Source organism: Schistocerca piceifrons, chromosome 4, assembly GCF_021461385.2.
Source record: "Schistocerca piceifrons isolate TAMUIC-IGC-003096 chromosome 4, iqSchPice1.1, whole genome shotgun sequence".
Classification (NCBI taxonomy): Eukaryota; Metazoa; Arthropoda; class Insecta; order Orthoptera; family Acrididae; genus Schistocerca; species Schistocerca piceifrons.
In genome coordinates this window covers 223564771-223592269 of record NC_060141.1, presented here as the reverse complement: position 1 = coordinate 223592269, position 27499 = coordinate 223564771, and the positions used below count along the sequence as shown (strand labels likewise).

The following is a 27499-nucleotide window of genomic DNA, read 5'->3' as shown; positions in this document are numbered from 1 at the left end:
CGAAGCGGGAATGTTTGAAAATATTCCACAAGAAATTTCCGGTTTTTTCAACCAAAATTGGCCGAGAAAAAAAAAATGTGTTGCATTACTTATTGAACTGCCCTCGTATATTATGTACACAAATCAGTTAGTTTTACTGACAAGGGAACATCCCCATCGCTCCCCCCTCAGATTTAGTTATAAGTTGGCACAGTGGATAGGCCTTGATAAACTGAACACAGATCAATTGAGAAAACAGGAAGAAGTTGTGTGGAACTTTGAAAAAATAAGCAAAATATACAAACTGAATAGTTCATGGGTCACATAGGCAACAACATGGACAATATGAGCTCAGGAGCACCGTGGTCTCTTGGTAGCGTGAGCAGCTGCAGAACGAGAGGTCCTTGGTTCAAGTCTTCCCTCTAGTAAGAATTTTACTTTCTTTATTTTTGCATAGTTATTATCTGTCCGTTCGTTCATTGACGTCTCTGTTCACTGTAATAAGTTTAGTGTCTCTGTTTTGCGACCGCATCGCAAAACCGTGCGATTAGTAGACGAAAGGGCGTGCCTCTCCAATGGGAACCGAAAACATTTGATCGCAAGGTCATAGGTCAACCGATTCCTCCACAGGAAAACACATCTGATATATTCTATACGATACTGGTAACAGCATGTGCGTCACATGACAGGAATATGTTGGCGAATGGGTAAAGAGATTCTTCCACCTTGCCCGATTTAGGTTTTCTTGTGGATGTGATAATCACTTCCAAAAAAGTGATGAAAACATAAGAGTTTGTCACATAAACTGAAAATAAAAAAAATTAAAACTTTCACTCGATGGAAGATTTGAACCAAGGACCTCTCGTTCCGCAGCTGCTCACGTTACCAAGAGACCACGGCGCTCCAGCCTTCCTAGTGTCCTTGATGTTGCCTATCTTCCCATGAACTACTCAGTTCGTATATTTTGCTTATTTTTTCACAGTTCCACACAACTTCTTCCTGTTTTCTCAATTGATCTGTGTTGAGTTTTTCAAGGCCTATCCACTGTGCCAACTTATAACTAAATCTGAGGGGAGAGCGATGGGGAGGTTCCCTTGTGAGAAATTCATTAATGGAGTAGTAGTAGTCGGCCACCAATAAATCCTTTAGGCTTCTCTTAAACTGAATTTCATTGGTTGTTTAACTTTTTATGGCTGCTGGCAAGTTATTGAAAATGTGTGTTACTAAATAATGCACACCTTTTTGTGCAAGACTAAGTGACTTTAAATCATTGTGAAGATTATTCTTATTTCTAGTATTGTTTCCATGAATTGAGCTGTTGGTTTGATATTTTTAATGACAAATTTCATTAAGGTATAAATATATTGGGAAGCAGTAGTTAGTATCCCTAGTTCCCTAAACAGGCTTCTGCAGGATGTTCTTGAGTTCACACCGCATATAACTCTTACTGCATGTTTTCGTGCCCAGAAAACTTTAGCTTGGCTTGATGAAATACCCCAAAAAATAATCCCATATGACATTATGAAGTGAAACTAAGCATAGTATGCCAGCTTTTTCATTTTTATATCCCCTATGTCTGACACAATTCGCATTGCAAATAGAGATTAGTTAAGTCGCTTCACTGGTTCTGTGGTGTGCTCCTCTCAGTTGAATTTATTATCAAGCTGTAATCCCAAGAATTCAACACTGTCCATTTCTTCTATCTGCTTGTCATTGTATGTTAGTCATATACTTGTGGGACACCCCTTACAAGTTCTGAACTGCATGTAGTGTTTTTTCAAAGTTTAGTGACAAAGAATTGGCTAGGAACCAGTGATTAATGTCCACAAATATTTTATTAGCCGATCTTTCTAAGACTACACTTGATTTGCTATTTATTGCAATGTTTGTATCGTCGGCAAACAAAAAGAACTTGCCATCTGGTAATGTTACTGATGAAAGGTCATTGATATACACAAGAAAAAGTAAGGGCCCCAAAATGGAACCTTGTGGGACCCCACATGTAATTAGTTCCCAGTTGGATGATGCCTGATAGCTTGATACATGTCTCTTCCCTGCCAGAGATGCAAGATTTGGACCATTTTGCAGCATTTCCTGTTACACTATAATATTGTAATTTATTTGAAAAGAGATTGTGATTTACACAGTCAAAGGCCTTTGCCAGATCACCATATATACCAGTTGCCTGCAATTTTTTGTCAAATGAATTGAGCACATTTTCACTGTAAGTGTAGATAGCCTTCCCAATATCAGAACCCTTTAGGAATCCAAACCGTGACTTTGACAGTATGTTATCTGAGATAAGATGGTTATAAAGCCAATTGTACATTACTTTTTCTAAAATTTTTGAGAATGCTGGCAACAGTGAAATTGGACAGAAATTTGATGCTAGTTCTTTATTTCCCATCGTAAACAGTGGCTTAACTTCAGCATATTTCAACCATTCAGGAAATATTCCACTGATAAATGACTGGTTACACAGATAGCTTAATATGTTACTTAGCTCAGAATCACATTCTTTAATCTACTTTGTTGATATTTCATCATACCCACTACATGTTTTTTATTTTAAAGATTTTATGATGGACATTATTTCTTCTGGGGTAGCAAGGGTCAAATTCATATTATGGAAGTTACTTGAAATGTCTGATCTGAGTGACTTAATCCATTACTTGGAGTAATTTCAGTTGGTTACACTGTGTGGGTACTTTGCCAGTTTGTTTCGTTGGCTGCCCATGACATTCCTTCACAAGTGCTCATGTTGTTATTAATAAAAGCTGCTATGCCGTTATTTTGCCGCCCAAAGGTTGCCTGCAGTATAGCTTATGGCATGGTTAACACATCACTTTATCGAGATATGTTATGCCTCACATGGCTAGTCAGATGTTTCTGAGGAGTACAGTTCCTAATTCTATGCATGAATAATATTTAATAATCAATGGAGAGGTGAAAAATGTAACACTGTGGCCTGGCCTTTATCAAGAGTCTTAGCTGTTTCTCAGTTCAGTGCTGACTATTTTCTGTATTTATTTTCGCAATTGTAGCTGTCATAGTCAACAAGCATTTGGGCACACAAGATTTAAAGTTTGTTTTCATTATAGTGTGAACTATATGGAATAAATTTTGCTGTTTCTCATTGTGTATATTTTTCAGTTTAGCAATAGAGGTAATTATAAAAATCTTTTGTTCACAGTGTTGGTGTGTTAAGCTTCCATTTTGTGTTTTTCTTTATTCACATCTCAAAAGATTTTTTGCTCTCTGTCTCACTTGAACCAACTAACATTATGACTAGGGTAGAGGGTTGACTACCGATTGAAATATTTTGTGATTTGGGTACTACTCTGGAATGTATTATAATTAGTGCTCACTATTTTCTTATATTGGCAGACGTATAAAAAACATTGTGCCTAAGTGTTCATCAACTCAACGTGAATTATTGGAAATTCAAAACGATATCAGCCAAAAACTAAAAGAGATCGTAGAAATGGAATGTACGCTTATGGAGAAGAAAGCAAAGTATGCCAGTGATTTGGTGAAACAGAAGAAACATTTGGATAAAAAGAGAAGTTCTAAAGATGAGGGATATGACAGGTTGGTTGGTATACATAAATCATAAGTTACAGGCATAGTATAAATATTGCACGTTGCAAACTAGTTTCTTTGTTAAAGGTTGTTGGTTGCAGAAAAGTTTCATTTGTATTGTACAGAAATCCAGTCTGTAAGAGGGAGATGAACACATGACGGAAAATGATTCTGTTGTCACACACACACCTGGTATTGTAAGTTCGTGTGTTTTGGGCATTGTAATTATTATAAGTATTCCTTTCATGAGAAGTTGAAGAGCTGCCATAAGTGCAATGCAATTGTTTTAATATTTATCACATTAAACAGATATTGTTAATGCAAGCCATTACACCCAGACAGGCAGTCTTCCTGTATTAGCAGTTTCACTTAATGATGGTGATATATGGGTGCTCTAGTGCAGAACATTGCAGGAATTGATAGGAAAAAGTAAAAACTGGGTAAAAGTGAAATAATCCAGACCGAATCTTTCAGTCCGCAGCACTGTGTGCACTTGCCAGATTAAAACTGTTTGCCAGACCAGGATATGAACTGGGAACCTGGGAAGCAGGAGGGGGAGGTACTGGCAGAATTGATGTCGTGGGTGGGGGTTGTGAGTTGTGCGAGGATTGCTAAGTTGGTAAGAGTTTTGTCTGCAAAAGACAACATTCTGGCTCTGAATTCCAGTCTGTTGCATAATTTTAATCAGCAAAGAAGTTTAAAAACAGAAATAATCATTACAAATACTATTAGCATTTGATAACTTAGTGGCAACAAATTTAGGTATAAAAATCATGAGGCACCATCCAATGACTACAGCAAATCATAGGTTCCCTAAGATTCACACATTCGATAATAGTTTAGATTATTCCTAATCTGCTCGTACTGATTGTGCAACATGTTCAAGATTTCTCTGATATAATGCGAATGGAAATAATTAAAGGACTGGTGAATGTGGAAATGTTAGTTAATAAAGTTATTGGATTAGTGCTTTGTTGAACTGTGTGAGGGAAGAGGGGAAGTGTATGGCCATAGACTGTACATTAGGTTTTATGCACAGATTGGTTATCTACAAGGATAACAAAAGCCAGAATATTGAATTCTCCATGCAGATGTTCTTTCACAAGGGAAAGTGCTTAATCTTGCTGCCATCAGTTGCCATACCACTGCAGAGATACGTGATAAAATGGCCTGGAGATGCCAACAACTTGCATATGGAATTTTCATGTGCATTAGGTCCTTACTTAACAATGATTTGCACTGGTCCCATGAACAGTGATTCTGAAAGAGCAGTAGTCGTACCCAAGCATGAAACAGTCAACTGAACAGTTACAGATCTTACAGGCTGTGATTTCAGGCCAACCTGGTGCAGTGTCGTGTGACTACATCAGTGGAGCTCAAGTGGTGATGGCAGCTTCAGCAGGGGTGTCCACACTTGAGCTCAGTTAGTTGTAGTCCCAGGTCTAATAGATGAAATCCAGCAAATAATGAAGTCATGACAACTTCAGTCACTTTATTCAGTATTGTATATGACAAAATAAGACTACTAGTAACCTGTCTTTAAACAGCAAGATGTCAGAGGGCTAAGTTCTTTGTGCCAGTGTCACCCAAACAGATCTGTGCCAATGCCTGCTTCCTGTGGGCAGGTCAACAGGCGTCTTTACTAGATGTGGTTAGGCCCAGCTTGTGACGGCCAGAGACTTCTGAAGTGGTTATGAGGACCTAGTCTGCAGTGTCAGCTGGCAGCATAGCTCCAAGAGCCACATTTGATGATTTACTGCTGTGATGGCAAATTCCAGCAGAACTTTGTCATTGGTCTTTGTGGAAGCAAATGAGAGGCTGCTACATCTTGCCCCCAGAGAAGAATTTACACTGAAGATTGAAATTGTTCAGAGTGACTGGAGAGAGCACAAAAGTTGACATGGAACAATAATTTTACAGTATTGTCCCAGTACTCTTTGTCACTGGGGAGGATGGTATGTAAACTCTAGGAAGGATTACATTGTCACAATTCAATATCATATTTGTAGCCTGTGAGGGGAAGCATTTGTATGGCCACTTTTTCCTGTGTACATGTTGCTCATAGCTTCATGATGTTGTCCATCATTCCACTTTTGCTCTCCTGCTATTAGCATCACAGTTAAAACCTTGCATTTTGTGGTAGTGACATCTTGGTGGCCTGGGCTTTCATATGCCTCAAGCTTGCAGACCTTTCCTTAAAACTCAGCAGTTATTACTCACATGTGAGGTATTCAGTGAGTGCTGCTTTACTTTCATGGTCAAATGTTAACTTTGCCCATTTTAACATTTCTGTATAGAACTCTATCCACCATGCAAATTAATCTCTTCATATAAAGTTATCTTTGGAGGTAATACAAATATTATTATAGTTATGTGAGAGAAGTCAAATAAAAGTCAAGCACCTGCCACAACGGGACCGTGGAATGGTTCTATTTAAAAGTAATACCCACTCATGTTAAGATTATATCCCACTAGAGATGGTCAATTCCTGTTTCATAGAAAACGGTTGGCTCCTGATGGATCCACAACCACACCTACTCTTGCACATCCTCGTCCGACTGAAACCAAAGTCCATGCCTGTCTTTCTTCAGGTTGCCAAAGGTTTAAAACTCACATTTTGAAAAATCCTAGTTGTATGGAAGATGTTGCAGTGCTTGGCAACCAGATTGCTAAAGCGTAGCATTCGTCTGATTGGCAGTGTGGGATGGGTGTAATTGTGCAACAGGATGATTCCATCTGATAGCCTGTGGTAAACGGCAAAGCCAACAGTGGAAACACTCCACGTCTCTGCTGCCAAAGAAATCCAAAGCAGGGTGTCTCTATCAAGGACAACGAAATGCGGTAGTGGGTACAGTTGTGGATCCGTCAGCAGCCAACTGCATTGTGCAAAACAGGAGTTGATTATCTAGTCTCCCAGGGGATAAATGTCTTAATGTGTGTTCTGACTACTTTTGAATGAAACCATTCCATGGCCCCTTGTGGCAGGTGTTCGATTTACATTTGACTGCTCCTTACAGTACCCTTGTCATTACTGGAATCAGAGGGGCATATTTCTTAGGTTAGAATCATGTTATAAACCAACAACTAGAAAGAAATTGGAACAGGACAATAATGTATGTAACAGTTTCTAGGGAAGTAAAATGAGTTTGTTTCATCAGAATATTGGGGGCTGAGAAACAATATAGGTTAGCTGAGCTGCTTGTGTGCCTAGATGAAGTAGAAAGTCCGGAAATGATAGATGTCCTGTGCCAGTCTTAACGCTATGTAACCACAGAGCTGGAGAACTTGATGTCAACTATTATAGTCAATACAGTCACTGCGCAATAGCGATGGAAATGTTACCGATGATGGTGTCACTAAATGCAGTTTTCCGAATTCCTTCACAAAAGACGACAAAGTAAATATTCCAGAATTTGAAACCAGAACAGCTGTTAGCATGAGTGACATATAAGTAGATATCTTAGGTGTTGCGAAACAACTCAGATGACTTAAGAAAGGCAAGTCTTTTGGTCCAGATGGTATACCAGTCAGGTTCCTTTCAGAGTACGCAGACACAATAGTTCCTTTGTTAGCAATATTATACAACCGCTCACTTGACTAAAGGTCTGTTCCTAAAGACTGGAAAGTAGCACAGGTCACACCAATATTCAAGAAAGGAAATTGGAATAACCAATTTAATTACAGACCCATATCACTGACTTCAATTTGCAGTAGGATTTTGGAGCACATACTGTACTCGAACGTTATGAATCACCGTGAAGAAAATGACTTACTGATACATAACCAACACGGATTCAGAAAATATTGTTCTTGTGCAACGCAACTAGCTTTTTATTCCTATGAAGTAATGAATGCTGTCGACAAGGGATCTCAGATCAATTCCATATTCCTAGAATTCCAGAAGGCTTTTGATACCATTCCTCACAAACGTCTATTAATCAAATTGCGTGCATATGCAGTATTGTCTCAGTCGTGTGACTGGATTAGTGATTTCCTCTGAGAGGTCACAGTTCGTAGTGACAGACGGTAAATCATCGAGTGGAACAGAAGTTATATCTGGCGTTCCGCAAGGTAGTGTCATAGGCCCTCTGCTGTTCCTGATTTACATAAATGATCTAGGTGATAATCTGAGCAGTCCCCTTAGATTGTTTGCAGATGACGCTGTAATTTATAGTCTCTTAAAATCACCAGATGATCAATTCCAATTACAAAATGATCTAGTGAGAATTTCTGTATGGTGCGAAAAGTGGCAATTGGCACTAAACAAAGGTACTAAAAGAAATCTGATAAATTTTGGGTATACGATAAATCGCACAAGTCGAAGGTCTGTCAATTCGACTAAATACCTAGGAATTACAATTACGAGCAACTTAAATTGGAAAGACCACATTAGATAATATTGTGGGGAAGGCGAAACAAAGACTGCGCTTTACAGTTGTCTATCCTCTGTTTTAATATCGCTGTGCAGTGTGGGATCCTTACCATGTAGGATTGATGGAGGACATCGAAAAAGTGCAAAGAAGGGCAGCTTGTTTCGTGTTATCGCACAAAAGGGGTGAGAGTGAGATATGCAAGTTGGGGTGGCAGTCACTGAAACAAAGGCGGTTTTCTTTGTGGCGAGATGTATTTACGAAATTTCAATCGCCAACTTTCTCTTTTGAATGTGAAAATATTTTGCCGACACCCACCTACAAAAGGAGAAATGGTCATAATAATAAAATAAGAGAAATCGGAGCTCAAACGGAAATATTTAAATGTTCCTTTTTGCCATGTGCCACTCAAGAATGGAATGGTAGAAAGTAGTATGAAAATAGTTCGATTGAACCCTCTTCCAGGCACTTACGTGTGAATTGCAGAGTAACCATGTAGGTGTAGACTAGCATCATTTTTGTTTAGAGTTAACTTGGAAGGAGGAAGAGTTGCAACATGTGTAAAAGTTGGACATGAAGTCAGACATATTGGGAAAAGCAACTTTCTTGTAGATCAGAACCTAGAGGTATGTCCTAGTGAATTGTTACTACAAAGATACTTTTCTTGTACTTGTAACAATCTATAGATAACCTCTGTTGAAACTTTCAGCCATTTATGAGAAATCCGGAGCCATTATTGAGCTACGTATCAGACAAGAAGAAACAGTTAGTAGATCGTGGAGATCTGTGTGTAGATTTCTTAAAATATTCTGGCAGGAACAATGAACTGGAATCATTATTTGGTTGTTTCATTCTGCTTTCAGTGGTAAATTTTCCAACTCATGTGCAGCAAGACAACAGGATCCTGGTCAATGACATTTCCATATATTGGCTGAAACAGTTAATGTGTTCCCAGTTGTTACGCTTTCTGATCATAAGGCACAGTTAACTGAAAGAAACATTGTTTATTTCTGTTCTGAATTGTATGCATACAAAGCAGGAGGCTTACTCATGAGAACAGGGTACAATGTTTTAAGAAAAAGTTAAAAGTTCAAAGTAAATTTGTGTTGGTGTTTGAAAGTAGCACTGAGCAAGGTGGTGCACTTCCCCGAATCAATTAAGGCAATTGCGAGGACGGTTTCTTCTGAAAGGGCTCTGCCAATTTCCTTCATCATGCTTCTGTAACCTGAGCTTGTGCTCTGTAATCATCCTTCCTTCCTTAAAAGTAGGTTTCCTAAAAAGTTGTCAAAAAAAGTGTCAGCAGTGGATAACACTAGGGGTTAAAATTTCTTGTAAGAGGAATAGTGAAATTTATATAGAGGCCAGAATAAGTCAAGACATCACATTACTTGCATTCTGCAAAATACGCTGTAATATTTTAAGGAAAGTCATTAAAATGTCCAGAAATACTTAGGTTCTGACAGAAATTAATAATGCAGACAACAATATTAAAACTACATAGCAGATTGTGAAATGGTAGATAGGACAACCAGTCATTGTATAAGATTCCACATTAATTAAACGAAATGACTTTTGATGGATACTTCACAAATGGCAAGGATTATTAACAATCACTTTTTACATATAGCAACAATGGTTCAGTTGAAGAAGCATGAGAATATAAAAGAAATTATTCCACAGAACTTTAACCAACTAGAATTAGCACCAATGTCCTTCACTGAAATTGATATAATTATAAATATTAGAACAACTAAAAGCTCATTCGGTACTGATCAGAATTTCAAACAGAACTCCGAAAAGTTGTTTTAATTTAGTGTCCTTAGTGATTTACAAATAATGCATCAGTGGTACAGAGAACTTTTCCAGGCGTTAAAATATGCTATTGAAACCTATCTATAAAAAAAAAGGCGACAAGAAAGAATTATATATAATTATTATCCAGTTTCCTTACTGTTGTCTTCTTTCCAAAACACACTAAAGTAGTGCAGAGTAGTCTCACGTTTAAGTAGAAACAATGTACTTAGCACATCCCAATTTGGATTCCAGATGAGTCGCTCTCCTGAAAATTTTACTTATAAATATACTCACCAAATATTACAAGTCTTGAGTTACACTCTTAGAAAAACTCATCTTCTGTTGTACTGACACCTTTACCCACAACTGGTTTGAATCATAATTAACAAACAGAATGTAAAATTTGTGCTGAATACTCCAAACAATGTTGAAAGGAGAGAGAGTTTTAGTGATGGGAGAAATGACAAAATTACAAGGTTCAGTTTTGCATCCACTCTTATTCCCCATACACAAATTACCTTCCATTTAACATTTATGAAGAACAATTGGTACTTCTTGCATACGGTGCTAGAAGAAATTGTAAATGATGATTTCAAAGAATTATTAAGTGGTTCTTTGAAAATGGTGTGCCCCTAGCTTCAATATTCAGTTTCGTACAACAAGCAGTTACACCAACAATTGATGTAGCACATGAACAGGAGTCAGTAAACAGGGTAGAATGCTCCAGATTGTTGGGTGTTTGTACTGAAGAAAGCTTGAGCTGGAAGAAGCATAATACTGAGCTACACAGCAGTAAAGTTCGGCTACTTTTGCTCTTCCTATAAATGCTAGTCCTGGAAAAAAGAGATAAAACTGCTGACATATTTTGGATATTTCCACTTTATTAGACCAATTTTTAATTCATAACTCGCAGCCAAAAACAAAAAAAAACAAAAAAAAAAAAAAAAAAAAAAACAGAGAGAGAGAGAGAGAGAGAGAGAGAGAGAGAGAGAGAGAGAGAGCTCTCTCTTTTTAGCTGCATGAGGACAACTCAAAATGTGTACGCTAATGTTAGCATTGGTGACATACACATGTCCTATAAACTGATATTGTTCCACATCATTTCAATAAATGAAGCACTCAAATTAGCTACAAAATGTGTAACTAACAAAATTATTGATTTACTTATCATAACAGTGATATATTATCTGAAGTGGCAGGCATTATCATGCCAGGAGGTGGTAGATGATACGTGGATGTGGAACTTACCACATCATCATGGGTTTCATTGCGCACATTCTACTACCTGTTAACGTCATCTAGCAAATAGTGCCAGATCGTCCTTGATTATAGCACATGACATTTGGTGTTACAGACTCAGCAGTGCTATGCACCTATTGTGGACTTACCTTCTGGAAATACTTGGACTGGTCTGCAGGGATGTCATGAGGATATTGTTCATAGGACTGATCACTGGTGGATAGTGTGGACTCAAAAGATACAGTCACACCTGTTGTTCTTCTTTGTCTAGATTATCACTTATTTGTCTCATTTTCCATACAAGATTACCTTCATCTTCATTCCCTGTCCCCACCTACCCACAGAAGGTGTTTAAACTGTTTTGTGACAACTTCATGGTGAACTCGTGTCCCTGAGACTTTGCAGTACTATTTTCCTTTCCATGCTGCAGATCTAAACTCTGTTTCATATACTTCTCTCAGAGGCTCAACCAGTGATAGCCTGGTATCGGAATTATGAAATTTGACTTTCCGAGCTCTTTGTGGAGAAGTTAAACGTTTACTGTGTTTCAAGTATCCAAAAACAACCTTAAATCAAAAGAAATCAAACAATGGAAAATCCAGGACGGGATGTAACAATAGTATGAGAAGGAAAGTTGTTACTCACTATATAGTGGAGATGCTTAGTTGCAGATAGGCCCAACACGAAGACTTTCACAATTAAAACTTTTGGCCATTGGCATTTGTCAACCCCCCCCCCCCCCCCCACACACACACACACACACACACACACACACACACACACACACACACACACACACAAAGTGCATACACTCATGCGAAAATGCAACTCACTCACACGACTCAAGACTTAAGCCTGCACAAATTGAACATACCTTATTCAGCGTTACTGAAAAAAGTGCAAAATATTCCCATTTTCCTAATGCAACAAAGAAAACAATCAAATTTTGACAGTTTAATATAGTCAGATAGATAAAAAATACTCACCAAGCGGCAACTGGAGAATAAACATAGAAAAAAAGATTTTACGTACACAAGCTTTTGGAGCCAATGGCTTCTCCTGGCATTAAGGTTGAAGGGGAAGAAAGAAGTGTGGAAGAAAAGGACTGAAGAGGTTTAAGAAAAGGACTGAAGAGGTTTAAGAAAAGGGGTAGAGTTTGGAAAAGTCAGCCCAAACCTCGAGTCAGGGGAGACGTACTGGATGGAATGATAAGGAAAGACTGATTGTCACTCAGTCTTTCTTTCTCATCCTGCCCAGTAAGTCTCCCTGGACCCGGCGTTTGGGCTGACTTTTCCGAACTCTACCCCCTTTTCCTAAATCTCTCAAGTCCTTTTCCTTCACCCCTCTTCCTTCCCCTTCTACCAGGAGGAGGGGCCACTGGCTCCAAAAGCTTGCATATGTAAAATCGTTTTATATATGTGTGCTCTCCTTCTGCCGCTTGGTACTTCTTTTTATCTATACAATTACATTGTTGTTGTTGTTGTTGTTGTTGTTGTGGTCTTCAGTCCTGAGACTGGTTTGATGCAGCTCTCCATGCTACTCTATCCTGTGCAAGCTTTTTCATCTCCCAGTACCTACTGCAACCTACATCCTTCTGAATCTGCTTAGTGTATTCATCTCTTGGTCTCCCTCTACGATTTTTACCCTCCACGCTGCCCTCCAATACTAAATTGGTGATCCCTTGATGCCTCAGAACATGTCCTACCAACCGATCCCTTCTTCTGGTCAAGTTGTGCCACAAACTTCTCTTCTCCCCAATCCTATTTAATACTTCCTCATTAGTTATGTGATCTATCCATCTAATCTTCAGCATTCTTCTGTAGCACCACATTTCGAAAGCTTCTATTCTCTTCTTGTCCAAACAATTTATCGTCCATGTTTCACTACCATACATGGCTACACTCCATACGAATACTTTCAGAAATGACTTCCTAACACTTAAATCAATACTGGATGTTAACAAATTTCTCTTCTTCAGAAACGCTTTCCTTGCCATTGCCAGCCTACATTTTATATCCTCTCTACTTCGACCATTATCAGTTATTTTGCTCCCCAAATAGCAAAACTCCTTTACTACTTTAAGTGCCTCATTTCCTAATCTAATTCCCTCAGCATCACCCGACTTAATTAGGCTACATTCCATTATCCTTGTTTTGCTTTTGTTGATGTTCATCTTATATCCTCCTTTCAAGACACTGTCCATTCCATTCAACTGCTCTTCCAAGTCCTTTGCTGTCTCGGACAGAATTACAATGTCATCGGCGAACCTCAAAGTTTTTATTTCTTCTCCATGAATTTTAATACCTACTCCGAATTTTTCTTTTGTTTCCTTTACTGCTTGCTCAATATACAGATTGAACAACATCGGGGAGAGGCTACAACCCTGTCTTACTCCCTTCCCAACCACTGCTTCCCTTTCATGTCCCTCGACTCTTATAACTGCCATCTGGTTTCTGTACAAATTGTAAATAGCCTTTCGCTCCCTGTATTTTACCCCTGCCACCTTTAGAATTTGAAAGAGAGTATTCCAGTCAACATTGTCAAAAGCTTTCTCTAAGTCTACAAATGCTAGAAACGTAGGTTTGCCTTTCCTTAATCTTTCTTCTAAGATAAGTCGTAAGGTCAGTATTGCCTCACATGTTCCAGTGTTTCTACGGAATCCAAACTGATCTTCCCTGAGGTTGGCTTCTACTAGTTTTTCCATTCGTCTGTAAAGAATTCGTGTTAGTATTTTGCAGCTGTGACTTATTAAGCTGATAGTTCGGTAATTTTCACATCTGTCAACACCTGCTTTCTTTGGGATTGGAATTATTATATTCTTCTTGAAGTCTGAGAGTATTTCGCCTGTCTCATACATCTTCCTCGCCAGATGGTAGAGTTTTGTCAGGACTGGCTCTCCCACGGCCGTCAGTAGTTCCAATGGAATATTGTCTACTCCGGGGGCTTTGTTTCGACTCAGGTCTTTCAGTGCTCTGTCAAACTCTTCACGCAGTATCATATCTCCCATTTCATCTTCATCTACATCCTCTTCCATTTCCATAATATTGTCCTCAAGTACATCGCCCTTGTATAGACCCTCTATATACTCCTTCCACCTTTCTGCTTTCCCTTCTTTGCTTAGAACTGGGTTTCCATCTGAGCTCTTGATATTCATACAAGTCGCTCTCTTATCTCCAAAGGTCTCTTTAATTTTCCTGTAGGCGGTATCTATCTTACCCCTAGTGAGATAGGCCTCTACATCCTTACATTTGTCCTCTAGCCATCCCTGCTTAGCCATTTTGCACTTCCTATCGATCTCATTTTTGAGACGTTTGTATTCCTTTTTGCCTGCTTCACTTACTGCATTTTTATATTTTCTCCTTTCATCAATTAAATTCAATATTTCTTCTGTTATCCAACGATTTCTACTAGCCCTCGTCTTTTTACCTACTTGATCCTCTGCTGCCTTCACTACTTCATCCCTCAAAGCTACCCATTCTTCTTCTACTGTATTTCTTTCCCCCATTCCTGTCAATTGCTCCCTTATGCTCTCCCTGAATCTCTGTACAATCTCTGGTTCTTTCAGTTTATCCAGGTCCCATCTCCTTAAATTCCCACCTTTTTGCAGTTTCTTCAGTTTTAATCTACAGGTCATAACCAATAGATTGTGGTCAGAATCCACATCTGCCCCTGGAAATGTCTTACAATTTAAAACCTGGTTCCTAAATCTCTGTCTTACCATTACATAATCTATCTGATACCTTTTAGTATCTCCAGGGTTCTTCCATGTATACAACCTTCTTTCATGATTCTTAAACCAAGTGTTAGTTATGATTATGTTGTGCTCTGTGCAAAATTCTACCAGGCGGCTTCCTCTTTCATTTCTGTCCCCCAATCCATATTCACCTACTATGTTTCCTTCTCTCCCTTTTCCTACACTCGAATTCCAGTCACCCATGACTATTAAATTTTCGTCTCCCTTCACAATCTGAATAATTTCTTTTATTTCATCATACATTTCTTCAATGTCTTCGTCATCTGCAGAGCTAGTTGGCATATAAACTTGTACTACTGTAGTAGGTGTGGGCTTCGTACAATTACATTATATTTCCCTAATACAGTATATTTAAATAATCACAAAGTAATTTTTCAGACTTTCTCAGTAGTGTATTATGGAACAGCCAGCTTGACTCAAAAGTTTGTTTACTTCAGTTACAACAATGAAATTTTCAAGTAGTTTTCCAACAGCAACAATCACCATTTTATTTAGTGTTAAATAATCCCCCATTTTTATTTATGCTCAATTATGCATTGAATGTGTCATATACGTAGTTTCTGAACTTGTAATCAGATGATACGTGCTACCACATAACGTTCAATATTCCACACTGATCATAATAGTAATTTTCTCATCCCAATATTATGTCATTTTAATAAAATTGTCAATGGAAATTCAGATACCACAAATATGTTGGATCCACAGAAAACTTGTGATAAAAATCATCAACATAACCACAGACGAAAATTTTGGGTCAACGGATTAAGTCACCTTACACGTTCTCTAAACCATAATACGGAACACCAGTAAGTCCCTCATACATCACCATCCTAATATCATCATAGTTTCCATATCTCATTATAAATACCGTAAACACTGCAGAATAAATCACAAAACTTAGTCCCAATAGCTCCTATAAAACTCTGTAAACCTCATCGTAATACCATGAATATCACAAAATAAATTTCCATCACCTTCACATAACCCCATGATCATCATAATACTTCAAATATAAAAGTTTCCTTAGTATAATTAAACAGTGGAAGATCCAGGATGGAATGTAATGATATTATAAGGGAAGTTGCTACTCACCATATAGCGGAGATACTGAGTCACATATAGGCACAAGAAAGACTGGCACAAATAAAGCTTTTGGCGACACACACCTACCTTAATATAATTGCTATACTTCAGCCAGTACTTTCTTTTAAATGAATTTTCTGTGCATTTGTGCCTAATAATTTTACTGGCAACGCTGTCTTTGCATGTGCTTGTATGCAGTGCAGTTTTTAATTTTTCAAACCACTATTCAAGTAAAAATTTTCACAGAAACCTACCAAGGCAAAGTCATATTATTGTGAGTCTAAGTCAACGTAAAAGATACAGTAATCCCTTGTCATACAGATGTTCTCAATATACAGTTCTGCTTTTAATTTACTCTTACTTCTAAATGTTTTCTTGACAACTGTTTTATAATTACACTCTGAAGTTTCACTATTTTGAATAACAGGTTAGCATATGATTGGTGATGTCAACACATGCACTGTTTGATTCTGATGTCGCACTAATCATGTTTTCACCTTGTACAGTGAGAACATCACTGGTTAACTCAGTTGGATGCTCTCTTTCAGTAACAATACTATTTTCACTGGTTTTGCATTTACTGTAGTCTTCAAATAGTATTTCTGTAATTTATTATTGTCTTATATTTTATTGTCAGTTGTTTTGAGCTATTCACTAAGCAGGTTACTGTTCTCGCCTGACTGTTACTTACTTCATCTTTAAAAACTTTCATTTGTGCACCTGATAATCCCAAAATATCTTTCCAATTTAGCTGTCTATCACCTTCCAGTCCTGATCCATATCTGACCCCCCCCCCCCCCCCCCACCTACCCCCCGGTTCGGGGGTAAGAATAGGCCCGCGGTATTCCTGCCTGTCGTAAGAGGCGACTACAAGGAGTCTCAAACGTTTCGGCCTTCTGTGATGGTCCCCTCTTGGGTTTGACCTCCTTTTTTCCAAATTTCCATTGTTAGTGCGTGCAATTTGGGGAAGGACACCTTATGTGGTGTTTTTCTATTGGCCCATCATGCACCACCATCTCGCATGTTACCTATTGTCGTGTGGGAGGGGACTACACCCAACATCTTCTGGGTTGCCTCCTTCTCGCCTTGTGCGCAATCTTCTTATTAGCGCCCACGACAACTGTGGACCCTTTCAACACCTAAAATCCAGCACGGTAGCCAGTCCGTTGTGGTGGGGTCGTCATGTACCCTCTTGGTGGTAGCCCCCTGACCACGCAGGGATCGCACTACAGATGCCAGAGCTGTTTCCTCCCCATGCATGCCAAGGAGTATGTGCCCATCTTGTCTGGGGCACCGGGACTCCGGGCAACGGGATATCGGCCAGGTACCCGTTGCTTTGTTTGGGTGGCGCCATTGGGGAGAGCCCTCGTTCGGAGTAGGTGGCATCTGGGTGGATGTGGCGCAATGAAGCGCAATAAATCACACCAAGCTGGTGGTCGCATGGCCACCAGCGTCTCTAAGCGAGGTAGAGTAGACTTTGATGCTGCGCAATATGACCCTCAGTCGTTCCCCTCGTTCGCTGCGCCATGGGAGGGACGCCGATCTAGTGCCAAGCGGGAGCCTTACGTACCGCAATACCTTGTCTGCAGCAGGACTGATGGTGACTCCTTTCTTACGACGAAGCCTCTGTTTTTTGTGGAACACCTGGAGGATAAGTTTGGGGAAGTGGCGGGGTTGTCTAAAATGAGGAATGGGTCCATCCTCCTCAAGACGTCCTCCCCAGCCCAGTCCCGAGCATTGCTCCTGTGTGATAAGCTGGGTGACGTTCCTGTTACCGTCACTCCCCACAGTAGCTTAAATGTGGTCCAGGGGATTATTTACCATCGTGACCTCTTGTTACAATCCGATGACGAGCTGAGAGCCGACTTGGAACGACGTGGTGTACATTTTGTCCGTCGTGTACATAGAGGACCCAAGACTAACAGGGTGGCCACCGGTGCCTTTATCTTGGCCTTCGAGGGTGATGTCTTGCCCGAGAAGGTCAAGGTGATGGTTTACCGTTGCGACGTCAAGCCATACGTCCCTCCCCCGATGCGGTGCTTCCAGGCTGGAAGTTTGGGCATATGTCCTCCCGTTGCCCATCCAGCGCTACATGTCGAGATTGCGGACGCCCCTCTCATCCCGATTCTCCATGTGCGCCTCCGCCTGTATGTGTCAACTGTGGGGAGCACCACTCTCCATGCTCGCCGGATTGCCCCGTTCTTCATAAGGAGCGGAAGATAATGGAATTTAAGACCCTGGACCGGCTTACTTATCGAGAGGCAAAACTGAAATATGAAAGGTTGTATCCTGCTTCCATTCGAACATCTTATGCTGCAGCCACGTTATCGTCGTCCACGTGAGCGACAGTTGTCGCTTCATCTGTGCCGCCTTCAGTGGGCCCTCGGGGCTGTGCATCTCTGTCTGCCCCCCTCGTGCCTGGGGGCAAGCCTTCCTCTGTTGCCCCCTTAGCAGTTGGGGGCAAACCCTCTTCTGTCGCTCCCCCCACGCTTACTTCGGGAGTGGCATCTCCTCCAAAACCGGGGGCCTTGATCCCTTCCCCCCCTCCTCCGCTGGCGTTGCCTCTGCCGGTTCCTCTCTCGCGGAAGGGGTCCCTCGGGGCTCTCCCTTCCTCCGTTTATTCTCCTACCCAGCCGGATGTCAGCTAGTGGCTGAAGGTTCCGCCACCTGCTGGTCGTAGGGCTTCTGTGTCGTCGTCAGCCTCAGACGCTCCTTCAGAGAAGCTCTTCCAGCCCTCTCACCCTAAGGGCCGACGTGAGAAGAAGGAACGGAATGTGTCCAAGGAGGACGTTCCGGCGGTTTCAGTACCGCCTGCTGTACATAGTCCTGGCTCCGGGGATGAGGTGGAGATCCTCACCTCTGCCGCGGATCTCGCCCTCACGGAACCCTTGGGGGCCTTTCCTATGGACTCAGCTGACTCTCCCCCGGTGGCGGCAGTTGGCTCTGAGACGCCGTTCTGCCTCTTAGTCGCATTCACGCCCTCCCAGTCCCTTCCTGCTTCCATTCTCCAGTGGAACTGCGGCGGTTATTTCCGCTACCTGCCTGAGCTGCGGATGCTCCTGAGTGTTTCTCCTGTTCTCTGTATTGCTCTGCAGGAAACTTGGTTTCCGGCAATGTGGACCCCCGCCCTTCGCGGTTATCGGGGATACTATAAGAACCGCGCTACCTGTCAACGAGCGTCAGGTGGGGTTTGCCTTTTTGTTCACCACTCTGTCTGTAGCTCGCCAGTACCCCTTCTGACGCCTTTAGAGGCAGTCGCTGCCAGGGTTGAGCTCTCGCTGGCTATTACTGTTTGCTCTGTTTACATTCGTCCAGATGGGGAGCTCCCCCGACATGTCTTGGCTGCGCTGCTGGCTCAACTCCCGCCACCTTTGCTGCTTCTGGGCGATTTCGATGCCCACAACCCTCTCTGGGTGGGACTGTCTCCGATGACCGCGGTCGGGCCGTGGAGCATGTGTTGGCTCAGCTCGACCTTAGCCTCTTGAACACCGGTGCTCCCACGCATTTCAATGTGGCCCATGGCTCGTTCTCGGCCATCGATCTCTCTCTTTGCAGCCCTGGACTTGTCCCATCCCTCCACTGGAGAGTGCATCCTGACCTGTGTGGTAGTGACCATTTTCCCATCTATTTGTCACTGCCCCAGTGTCATTCTTCTGGGCGCCTGCCCCGCTGGGCTCTCCATAGGGCTGATTGGCCGGCTTTTACTTCCGCTGCAACCATTGAGTCTCCCCCACAGGGTGACATTGACGAGGTGGTCCGTGTCTTCACCACGTCCATCATTTCAGCGGCCGAGGCTGCCATCCCCCGTTCTTCTGGCCTCCCTTGGAGGAAGGCTGTACCCTGGTGGTCGCCGGAGATTGCTGAGGCTATTCGCGACCGTCGGCGGCCTCTCCACCGTCGTAGGTGGCACCCGTCTCGAGAGACCCTCATCACCTTTAAGAGGCTCCGTGCCTTGGCCCGTCGTCTTATTGCACGGCGTAAGCAGGAGTGCTGGGAGAGGTATGTCTCATCCTTGGGCTCCCATGTCTCCCCCTCGCTCGTGTGGTCCCGGATCCGGCGGATTTATGGATACCAGACCCCTATGGGCGTCCCTGGGCTCTCCTTGGATGGCGCTGTCTGCATGGACGCTGCCGCCATTGCTGAACGGCTTGCCGCGCACGTTGCTAAGAGCTCTGCGACTGAATCTTATCCCCCTGCCTTTCGCTCTCTAAAGGAGCGAGCCGAGCGGATGCCTTTCTCATTCCACACGCGTCGTTCTGAAAAATACAATGCTCCTTTCAGCGAGAGGGAATTCCTCACTGCCCTCGCCGATTGCCCTGATACAGCACCAGGACCAGACTGCATCCATGCGCAGATGCTGAAGCATTCTCCAGGGACTGCCAGAGACACATTCTCACGATATTTAACCGCATTTGGAGCGAAGGCGTGTTCCCGTCGCAATGGCGAGAGGGTGTTATTGTCCCCATCTTGAAGCCCGGTGCGGACCCACTGGCGGTGGACAGCTATCGTCCCATTACCCTCACCAACGTTTTGTGCAAATTGCTCGAACGTATGGTGGGGCGGCGTTTGTGTTGGGTTCTTGAGTCGCGCGGTCTCCTCGCTCCATCCCAGGGTGGCTACCATCGGGGCCGGTCGGCTGCGGACAATTTGGTGCGGCTGGAATCTGCTATCCGTACGGCTTTTGCCCGACGTCAGCATCTCGTTGCTGTATTTTTTGATCTGCGGAAGGCGTATGACACCACATGGAGGCATCACATCCTTGCTACGTTGCATGAGTGGGGTCTTCGTGGTCAGCACCCGGCTTTTCTTCAAACCTTTTTATTGCGCCGCTCTTTCCGGGTGCAAGTGGGTGCCGCCTCTAGTTCATCTTATATACAGGAAAATGGGGTCCCGCAGGGCTCGGTGTTGATTGTCTCCTTATTTCTCGTGGCCATTAATGGTCTGGCTGCAGCCGTGCGGTCGTCGGTGTCTCCTTCTTTGTATGCCGACGACTTCTGCATCTCCTTTAGCTCCACGACTAAAGGAGTCGCCGAACGCAGGCTGCAAGTAGCCGTTCGCAAGGCAGCATTATGGGCTCTGACTCACGGTTTTCAGTTCTCTGCAGCCAAGACTCGAGTTACGCACTTCTGCAGGCGTCGGACGGTCCACCCTCATCCTGAACTTTACCTCGACGGCCACCTGCTTGAAGTGGTGGACACATGCCGTTTCTTAGGACTCGTGTTTGATGCCCGGCTCACGTGGGTTCCTCATCTTACTCAGCTGAAGCAAAAATGCTGGCGGCACCTCAACGCCCTCCGCTGCCTTAGCCACACGTCTTGGGGTGCAGATCGCTGCACGCTGCTGCACTTGTACAGAGCCCTTGTGCAGTCCCGGCTTGATTATGGGTTCCTGGCCTATGGGTCTGCATCCCCCTCAGTGTTGAAGTCGTTAGACCCCATACACCACTGTGGGGTTCGGCTTGCAACTGGCGCTTTCCGTACGAGCCCCGTGGATAGTCTACTGGTGGAGGCCGGTGTTCCCCCGCTGCGGATTCGCCGCCATCGACTGCTTGCCGACTATGGTGTCCACGTGCATTGCTCGCCCGGCCATCCCAATCATCGCCTGCTTTTCTCTGCCGTGGTCCTCCATCTGCCCGAACTGCGACCTAGGTCTGGGCTTTCCATAGCTGTCCGCATCCAGTCCCTGCTGTCCGAACTGGGGTCATTCCCTCTTCTGCCTCCCTTCCGGATCCGTGCACCTACGCCTCCCTGGTGTTTGCCCCGGCCATCCATCCGTCTGGACTTGGCACAGGGACCCAAGGACTCGGTTCCGCCTGTGGCCCTCCGTCGCCGTTTTCTTGCGCTCCTCGCCTCATTTTCGGGCTGTGTGACTGTCTACACTGATGGTTCCCTGGTTGATGGTCACACTGCCTACGCTTTTGCTCACGCTGCCCATGTTGAACAGCGCTCCTTGGCGGCTGGCTGCAGTATTTTTACTGCAGAGCTGGTGGCCATATTGCACGCTCTTGAGCATATGCGTTCCTGCTCAGGTATGTTCATCGTCATCTGCAGTTACTCCCTGAGCAGCCTCCAGGCCATCGACCGCTGCTATACCTCTTCTCCTCTGGTGTCCTCTATTCAGGAATCTGTTTCCGCCATTACCCGCTCTGGTCGTTCGGGGGTCTTTATTTGGACGCCAGGTCACGTTGGCATCCCGGGGAACGAACGTGTTGACAGGCTGGCCAAAGGGGCGATTGAAGCCCCAGCTTTGGAAAACGGCCTCACGGCTCGCGATCAGCAGCTGGTGTTGCGCCGTAAGGTGCTTGGGATGTGGACTGCTGAGTGGCGTGGCATGACATCCCCGAATAAACTCCGGGCTGTTAAGGAGACGACCGATGTGTGGCGCTCCTCCCTGCGGCCTTCTCGCAGGGACTCTGTTATCCTGTGTCGGCTCCGCATCGGCCATACATACCTGACGCACGGCCATCTTTTGCGTCAGGAGGATCCCCCCCTGTGTCAGTGTGGGTCCCGGCTGACGGTCGCCCACATTTTATTGGAGTGTCCCCGATTGCGCACCCTCCGGCAGTCTTTTAATCTCCCGGGCACTGTGCCTTTGATTTTATGCGACGATGCCTCCATGGCTGACAATGTTTTACATTTTATCCGTGGTAGTCCTTTTTATGGTTCCATTTAGGGGGGTCCTGCACCTTTCCCTTTCTGTGTCTTTTGTCCTCGCTTCTCTCAATATTTGTTGCTGTTTTGGTGTGTCGCCGGATGGTTGACTCTTCCCCTTTTTTTTGTTCTTGTGGTCATTCAACCAGTCTCCGGCCAAGTTCTTATCTTCTATTTCTTTCTGTCTGGTGTTCGTCTGTACTCTTCTTTTCTGTAGTGTTAGTTGCCTAATTTGTGTTCTTTAGTGCCTGGGGGGGGGGGGGGGGGGGGAGGAGAGAGTCTCCTTCCCCTTCGGGTTTTATCTGCTCCGCGACTTTGTCTCGCCTGTTTTTGGAATGGGGGACTGATGAACTTAGCTGTTTAGTCCCCCTTAAACATCCCACCAACCACCACCTACCCCCCCACTGCTTTATTTTGATACTTTGCCAAATTTTCAAGTAGTTTTCAAACAGCAACAATCACCATTTTGTTTGGTGTTAAATAATCCCCCATTTTTATTTATGCTCAATTATGCATTGAATGTGTTGTATACGTAGTTTCTGAACTTGTAATCAGATGATACGTGCTACCACATAATGTTCAATATTCCACACACCAAACAAACAAATAAAATGTCATGTACGTGTCCTCCCTCCTCTGCACTTAGCTTGAAAGTGTTCTGTTGGTATTTTTATTCATTGTTAATAATTATTCTTGTAAAAAAAAAATAATTAGACCACATTGTTCTCTTCTTGGTTATGGCCAAATTATTTCCGGTCTTTTCACTCTCATGCTGCTGACTTCGTTACATAAATTTCAAAACACAATTTTTCCTCTTCTGTCTGAAACGCAAAATTATATTATCTTCTTTACAAGCTGGACCGAACATCCAGTTATAATGTCTCATCTGAGATATTGCCATTATTGAATCTGAATTATGTACTCTTCTAGCATTACACACTAGTATTTTACTACATGATTAACCTCACAAGAAAAGGACAACATAATGTAAATTTCATACAACAATAATAGTATGAATAAAATTTTATTCTCGTCTTTGTGGTAGTTCCAAATTTCAGGTCCGTTATCTTCTTTGTCTAGTGATGAAATTGAAGTCCTGGGTTTTGTGTATCATAGTAAAGAAGCTTTTTCCTGATAACACTGTAAGATGTTTTATTTCAGATTTACAATAAACACTCCTTTTATACTAAAAAATGTTTCGCCATAAGTGCACGTTTTTCATGATAATCACATTTCACAGAGAGCAGGTTTTAAAGTTAAAAACAATATTGACACACACAGGCTGGCAACTACAGATTTAGACGAAGAACACGCACTTGACGGACAAGTTGCATATTGTCATCTCATCAATGACTGTTCTTGGATTACCTGAATCGGCACAAGTTTTGTTTCTGTGTATTAGAAATGACCTTCTGGTATGGTCTGGAAATGGCAAAAGTTGATTTCTTTATTATGGGACCTGCAGCTTATATTGTGCAGAAAATTGGAAAACAGTAATTTGCTTGACTTTTACTTTGGTATTCAAGCTTAGTTCAGCTTTATTTCTTTCATCAGTATGTGCCCTGACATAGATGGACACATTAAAACTTTGAATGAACCATTATTGCTGTCTGTAGTTGTTGTTATATTATTTTCAGCAACGTTTTTTTAGTTGTTCAATAAAAACGTGTTATATGTGCAACAGCAAATTGTCGAACAGCTTCGGAACATTGCTGAAAATATTACAACCAACTACTACAGACAGTGGTAATGGTTTACTCAAAGTTGACATATGTCCATTGACAATGTCAGGACATGTACTGACGAAGGCATTAAAGCCAAAATAAGCTTATGTACCAAAATAAAATATAAAGCAGCATACTGTTTTCAAATACTCTGGTAAAAGTTCAAAATAATACCTATGTTGACTTCGTGTTTTTCAATATTGAGTAATTCAACCAAAGCTACAGCTTTTGAAGTTTACAAAACTGTAAGAAGAAAATTAGTGACATAGATTATTTTAAACAATTATAAAGTATAACTTTTAAAATTTCTAATTACTGTATCCCACTTTTGTAAGACAACAAATATTAGTTTTTCTGCCATGTGAATGAATTTATGAAAAGTTAAGTGTTCTTAAAACATAACAATAATTTTCCACCTGCTAAATAAATAAGTTTCATGAACAATTACTTAAATAGTATTTTGGAAAATATCTGAATTGTTTGGCATTTTTTCATAATTTATGTAAAATGGAATCTGTAGGATAAATAATTTTTGTAGCACAACATTAACTCGCAGAAATTTGCAAAATTATTCTTACATTATGGATGAATTTGGAAACACAGGAGATCGAGCAAATGCACCGATGTATGGTGTAACTATTTGGGAAACGTGACTCTCATAATTCATAGCCAAAAATCAGATTAAACTTAGTGAAAAGAGGGTGTACTGCAGTTTTATCTCGGGGTAGTTGTCATAAATCCTCATTTGTTGTAAGGGGTCCCTGTTAGTTTCACATTCCAGGGTTAACCATGGATACATCACTACACTCCCTGATGGGTATAATTTTGTGAAAGACTAAAATTCTTCTGTGTGTCCTGGGATATACTTTCTTGAGGATGGGACTGATCCTTAGATCCTGTTTCCTACACAAGTTTGTGTGATGTTCAGAGTACATTGTGCCATTGTCACCTGCTAAGTATTACTGTGACTAAATCATCTGCATATCCTTGCAAAAGTAACTCTTTAATGCACCACTATGTTCCATAGTGGTGGGGGAGAACTTCACCTCACGGACATCCTCTGGTGGTGTTCAACAGTTTTCTCATCCATTGTGGTGACTTCTACCTTTTGTGTACTCTGCGTGGCCATAGTCCATCTACACACAGTGGTCTTAATGCAATGCTCTTCTGCAGTTCTAATCATGGATTCGAAGGTCATACCACTAAAAGCCCCCTCAATACCCAAGAAGATGCAGAGAACAGTTTCCTGACAGTGTAGAGCTTTTTTCAATATTTCTCAGTAAGTTGGTGAAGTATAGTTTCGCAAGGCTTGCGCGGGTGATAAGCATGTTGATTCTCACATAGAAAAACTTCAGTTACACTTCTTTCCCTAACATTCGTATTAATAAGTTTTTTTAATATCTTCAGGAGAGAGGACAGACTAATCTGTCTAATGTCCTTCGCCTTGGTATTATTATTTCTCCCTGGCATCTGATTAATCCCTCTCCTCCTTGTTGCAGCAGTGTCAGAAAGATTCCATCCAGGCCTGGAGACTTGGATGGTAGAAACATCCCCATTGCTCACTGGATTATTATTATTATTATTATTAATATTATTATTAATTCAACACATTCTTTGACAGATTCCCTTTTCTCTCTTTGGTTGCCTGTAATCCAGTACCTCCAGGGGGCTGAATCTTGGTCTGTGTTATCTGCCAGTGTGCATGGAGGCAAGTGAGTCTTGAGGAGCACATCCAGCATCTCGTGCACTGTCCTTGTGTATCCACCATCCTCCTTTCTTTGAGTAGTGCCTCCTGATTAGGTTGGTATACTTGCAAGGATTTCATAAAGTTTGACCCTCCTAGCAGTACCGATCATCCCACAGAATTCCTTCCAGGATGATAGTTTCATTTGCTTATAATCACAAGATTGTATTTTGCCCATTGTCCTTTCCTTCCTGCAAATCCAGTCTATTGTTCCACCGTGGTACATTCATGTTTCTGGACCTTTTGGTGACTGGGCAGTTTTCTAAGTATGAGTTCCTAATAGCATACAACATTACATCTGCCATTTCCTCAAGATCTACTGGATTAGTCATTGAAGTTCTTACTCAAAAGAGGTGCGAGTTTAGGCCTTTCTTACGTTAGCCCCAATTCATTTTCCTAGGATTCCTGTTGTACCAGTTAGCACCCATTTTCAACTTCAAACTTATGGTAAGATATGGATGGCTGTAATACCACATGCCATTATTTTACATAACTACCCATTAAGTTGGCTTCAAAGATTGTCAGTTACTTCTTCCCTTCATCTTCTCCTAAAAGTAGGTTCCCTATCTGTACTCAAAATCTTGAAATTGCTCTCAAGTAGTTATGCAAATAGGTCTTTGCCTCTGCTGTTGGTGTTGCTGCTTCCCCACGCCAGGTTGTGGGCCACTGCAAGCAGCTGTCTGCCACTCTCCTCACTTTCTGGGAAGGACCACACATGGCAAAGCCAAGGTGAATCAACATCCAGACTTCGTGGGGTTGGGTGGCAATCCCTCATTACAGATAACGGATCTCACAGGCTTTTCTCGTAAGGAAGTAACCGGAGGCCAATACAGATTGCCTGGTTCTTAATGTTTTACATTGTTTCAATGCATGTTCTGGGTTTCTTTAGATTTCTAGCATAAATAAATTTACCTGTAGTTCATCTGAAGCCTGATAGAAATCCCTTTATATAATTAGGATATCTGGATGAGGGCCATGTCCACCTGCTGTCTTCCCAGATGACGACTCACGGCGGCAGTTGCCCCCTTACTGTGTTGCAGGTTTATCTGCAATATTTGCAGCCACCAACTTGCTGCCATAGTTGTTTCTGCTGTCCTTCATTACACTGACACCAATGTGAGAGAACCCTGAATAATTTTGCCCTTCGGGATTCTTCATCAACGTCTACCCCAAGATTTTATCCATCAGATGCAACCTTCTGGTTCTGCACCTGTACTTTCTTAAACAGTCTTTCAAGGAACGTACTGAAGAAATTTTGGTACCCAGATTGACAACTTCGTGGTCTTGAGAGCTTATCTACTCTCTTGACCAGCAGCTTCACCTCCTCCCACTCAGGTATCTTGGGCACCATGTCCTTAAGCCAATTCGCTGTTTCCATCCCCTCACAGACAAAGATTAGAGCTCTTTTACCCAGATAACACCTCCTGAATCATCCTGCCTCACCTTCAATCCTCTCAGAGAGCCATTTGAGCTGGTTCTTCCTGCTGCGATGTCATGTTGACCAGTGAATATCTCTGTGGGATAACCATTACCCTTACCACTCTGTGTGTGTGTGTGTGTGTGTGTGTGTGTGTGTG

The 27499-nt window shown here is 42.3% G+C and overlaps 1 protein-coding gene across 3 annotated transcripts in view; it reads left to right on the top strand.

The window, feature by feature from the left end:
• The window catches only part of LOC124794966, a 112638-nt gene that overhangs the window by 49990 nt on the left and 35149 nt on the right, over nucleotides 1–27499 (top strand). For all 3 annotated transcript variants that reach the window (XM_047258694.1, XM_047258693.1, XM_047258695.1), the window contains exon 4: nucleotides 3367–3570. In XM_047258694.1, coding sequence (XP_047114650.1) covers nucleotides 3367–3570 — 204 coding nt within the window. The remainder of the gene's footprint in view (nucleotides 1–3366; nucleotides 3571–27499) is intronic.